The sequence below is a fragment of the Musa acuminata genome, unplaced genomic scaffold (assembly GCF_036884655.1).
Source record: "Musa acuminata AAA Group cultivar baxijiao unplaced genomic scaffold, Cavendish_Baxijiao_AAA HiC_scaffold_1072, whole genome shotgun sequence".
NCBI lineage: Eukaryota > Viridiplantae > Streptophyta > Magnoliopsida > Zingiberales > Musaceae > Musa > Musa acuminata.
Window position 1 is genome coordinate 524,578 of NW_027021286.1, and position 4,046 is coordinate 528,623.

The following is a 4,046-nucleotide window of genomic DNA, read 5'->3' on the forward strand; positions in this document are numbered from 1 at the left end:
AAGTAAATATTAAAATATATTAGAAGATAAATTTATTACATAATATTCAACCGATCTTTGAAATATAATTCTACCCAACAATACTTATGTCAATACATATTTAAAGTATAATTTTCATTAATTACTTATCAAATATATAAAAAATTTTACGATTGCACATCACACCTTATGAATACATAACAAAAACATCTTCTCCCACGTATTGTTGTATGTTTCATATTTATTGTATTACAATAAAGGGAAAAACATATCATTTTCATATATTTTTATGAAAATGACAATAAGTAATAACATTTAATATTACCATTTAAGACATCATATTAAAATAGTAGTTAATTATTAGATTTAGTGTGATCCTTCTAAGCACTCCCCTCGACATTATCCATAATATCTAACTTAACAAGTAAATGATAAAATTGATTTGAATTAAAAGCCTTAGTTATCACTAAAATCAATAGATAGTGAAAAGATCATAAATTGCTTGCGTTGCCTCGGATCAATACTTTTGCCTTATTCGAATAAAGAAAATAATCATTAAAAAAAAGAGTCAGTTTTAGTTTCAAAATTTTCAGATAAACATAAGGATGCTAAAGATAGAATAGCTGTGCGAGGGATTATTTTACTACTGATTTTGAATGTTTAAGGGTATTTTTAATTTATGGAATTACTAATTTTTAAGAAATCTTGAAAAAAAGAACCTTTCACATTCGAGCAAATTAAAGAATTCCAATTTAAGAATGCTAATATGAGACTTAATTAATAGCCTTAACAATCAATCACTTCAAACCATTTTTAGATAAATTAATTTGAGATGGTAGGTTATGATTAGGACAAAGTTGACAAATGCAGGGTGATCATAACATCGAATCTTATCACAATGTGACGTACATGAGTGTTTGGGTCCAGCGGCTTAAACAATTGGGCATACTAAGCCCAAATCTTTAATTAAAAGTGATATAGGGCAGCGTGAGGGCAGCGAGCGTGTGCAGCAAGCAGCCGCGCAGAGAGAGAGAGAAAATAACATATAGAGAAGGAGAGAGAAAGATTAGCATATTGAGTTTTAAGATCAGTGGCCAACTGTTATGTTTTGGCCCAAATTTTATACAAGGAATTCTTGTAGCAAGCTTTACGATCCTAATGGTGTTGATCTGCAGTTTACTCTCTTTGAGGTATTTTCCTGCTATACCCAGACCTAGAATTCTTCGTTGATGGGATGCATCGTATGAGATGATGATTTGCTATTCTTGAGACAAGATCTATGTTGTTGATGTTATTGTGATCATCTGGTTATTCTAGAGAAATTTTATTGTAAACTTGTTATCATTACTATTGATAGTAGAAGTTTGAGGTGGACTACGGTCCCGTGATTTTTCCCGCATTGGGTTTTCCATGTTAAAATTTGCTCTTACCGTGTGATTGATTTATTGCTCTATTGTTTATGCTATTCTGGTTGATATTAGCATTTTGATATCGAGTTGGTATTTTGATGAGGAACACATTTTGATAAAAAGGAAAAAAAATTATTCCGCTTTAATAGGTTTTTCTCAACAATGAGTGTAGGACCAAAGCAAAATCCAATGTATTCGGGAAGATAGTGAGATTTGTTACAAAGATGTTCAAATTAGGGTAGAAGTGGTGTCTTTTACTCCAATTTTTAGAATTAATCGATTGCTAAAACTTCCTACTCTAAGTATAATTTCTAATCTTAACTTTTCATACCTTTTGAATATAAGTAAATTTAAGATTTTCTAAGATCTATGAATTTTGATAAAAAGACTCAATCTAGATTACTACACAATTGAATTATTTATTGGATGTTGGAATATCATAATGGTCCAACTGATTTTAATTTCATCATTTTCATCATAAGTGTATGCTTATTGATGATTGACTATTTCTTTTTTTTTCTGGTGCAAGACTCATAAAGTTATAAGTGGTTTTTAACCAATATTATTATATATTTTAAATTATAAAATTCTTCCTAAAATCTTAATTGAACTTTTATTCCCCAAATTATCTCTCATGGGCAAATAATTTTTATAATTAGCCAATATTTAAGATAATATTCTATCGACATAGGAGATTCTTGTTTCGAGGTATAAGTCGAGGGTAAAACTTATTAATTATCCCTCAATGTCTCAAACTTATTTATTATCCCTCCATATGCTTGCATCATTCATTCTAAAATAGTCGGGACATATGAACTTTTTCTTGCACAACCTGTTTACTTTGCATTATTAAGTCAAAGTGAATTTGTCTATTATATGTTATACCTTCTCATAACAATTTTAATATTGTCTCCCAAGAAATCATTTCTTGCTGTTTCTTTCATAATGGCAGAAAATTCTACTAACAAAAACCCCTCTATTTCATGATATTTAATCGCAGCATTGGACACATGAATGACAACATTTTTCATTCAACTTCTCTTCTCTTATCTACGAGAATGTATACATAATAGGAAATTAACAAAAAAAAAAAAGTATCTTCAGGTTGTTTCGAACAGCTCCTCTTCTTCACCACATGGCCGAAGCGTATTAGAGTAAGGAATCAACGATGTAATCCACGATCTAAGCGGTCCCAGTTTCTTGATTTCTCCATCCTTTATACTGTAGGTGTATGCATCTTCAAGTGTAGCGAAAACAAGTAGCGTAGTCGTCGCCACCTCACACAGCATCGTGAACGACACGGTGAGTCGTTCCTTGAACCCCATCCGGTCCAAGCTTGCCTCATGCACCGTCACCCAACGTATCGCACCGTTGCCACTCTTCTCCAGCAACTCTAGAGCGAACACCCGAGAAGACTTACGGTAATGAATCAGGCAAACCGACTTTCCCTCCCACTTTCCGATCCCAATGGTGTCGGAGCGATCGATGTTCATTCTTTCCGGCGGACGGATGATCTGCGTGCACTTGGTCCTCAGGTCGAAAGCGACGACGTACCGATTAATCATCATGAGCGGTCTCGGAGTCGACACCCAAAATATGGTCTCGTCGTAGACCACCGGGTGATCCAAGTCTATTGCGGCCCCTCCAAAGTCGAGATGCTTGTCCATCGTCCACATCTTTGCCACCGAGTCGTAGACCTGGCAGCGGCGAAACGAGTTCCACTCCGAGGTTGGTGAGAGGTAGACCAGCTTGTAGTCTTTCATCACCTTCTCTCCGTCGTTCATGAAGGTCACTGCCGCGATGCCACCCTCCAGACACATGTCCGATGGTGCGGGTAGATGACACCGAGTCCTACGTGCCGGGTTGTAGACAAATAAACTATGGGTAGTAGCACGGCGGTTGTCGTGCCTGACGAAGACAAGGCCGTCAGCTGACCCAAGGATGAAGCCATTGTTCTTGCTCAGGAATTTGCCAAAGGTTCTGGGCACGCCGGCGCAGGGGTCAACGTGGAGAAAGGAGTCGAAGGAACTATAGCTCTTGGTGAAGAATCCGGAGACGACTTTGCAAAGATATGATTGTGAAAGGAGGAAATGAGACTCTTCCGAGAGCTGATGGAAGGACTTACAAACAGATTGGAGTCTGAAGAAGGTCTTTGCGGGGAGATAGGAGAGGATCACTTGGTGCACGTTGTCGGGAAGCCGACAACTACCGGTTCTAGGCTTCTCCTGACCCGCGATGCCGAAGCTTTTCTCGAGCAGAGCGCTCATGGCTACAGGCAAGAAATCTCACGGTAATAGAGGGAGATTTGAAAACCGCGATGTAAAAGAAATCTCACAGAATAATGTGTATATATATACACACTTTACATGTATATATATACGTATATATATGTTAACATATATATATATGTATACACATATATATATGTATACACATATATATATGTATATACATATATATGTAAACATATATATATATGTATATACATATATATATATATATGTATATACATATATATATATATATATATATATATATATATATATATATATATATATACATATACATATATATATGTATACATTTATATATCTATATGAAATAGAGGGGTTTTTGTTAGTAGAATTTTCTGCCATTCTGAATTAAACAGCAAGAAAT

At 35.1% G+C, this 4,046-nt stretch overlaps 1 protein-coding gene across 1 annotated transcript; it reads right to left on the reverse strand.

Annotated features, from left to right (window-relative positions):
- Nucleotides 1-2,488: 2,488 nt before the first annotated feature.
- LOC135666085 (uncharacterized) lies at nt 2,489-3,655 on the reverse strand. The gene has a single exon (XM_065177612.1). It carries the CDS (start codon nt 3,653-3,655, stop codon nt 2,489-2,491), a length of 1,167 nt encoding a protein of 388 aa, XP_065033684.1.
- Nucleotides 3,656-4,046: the final 391 nt, after the last annotated feature.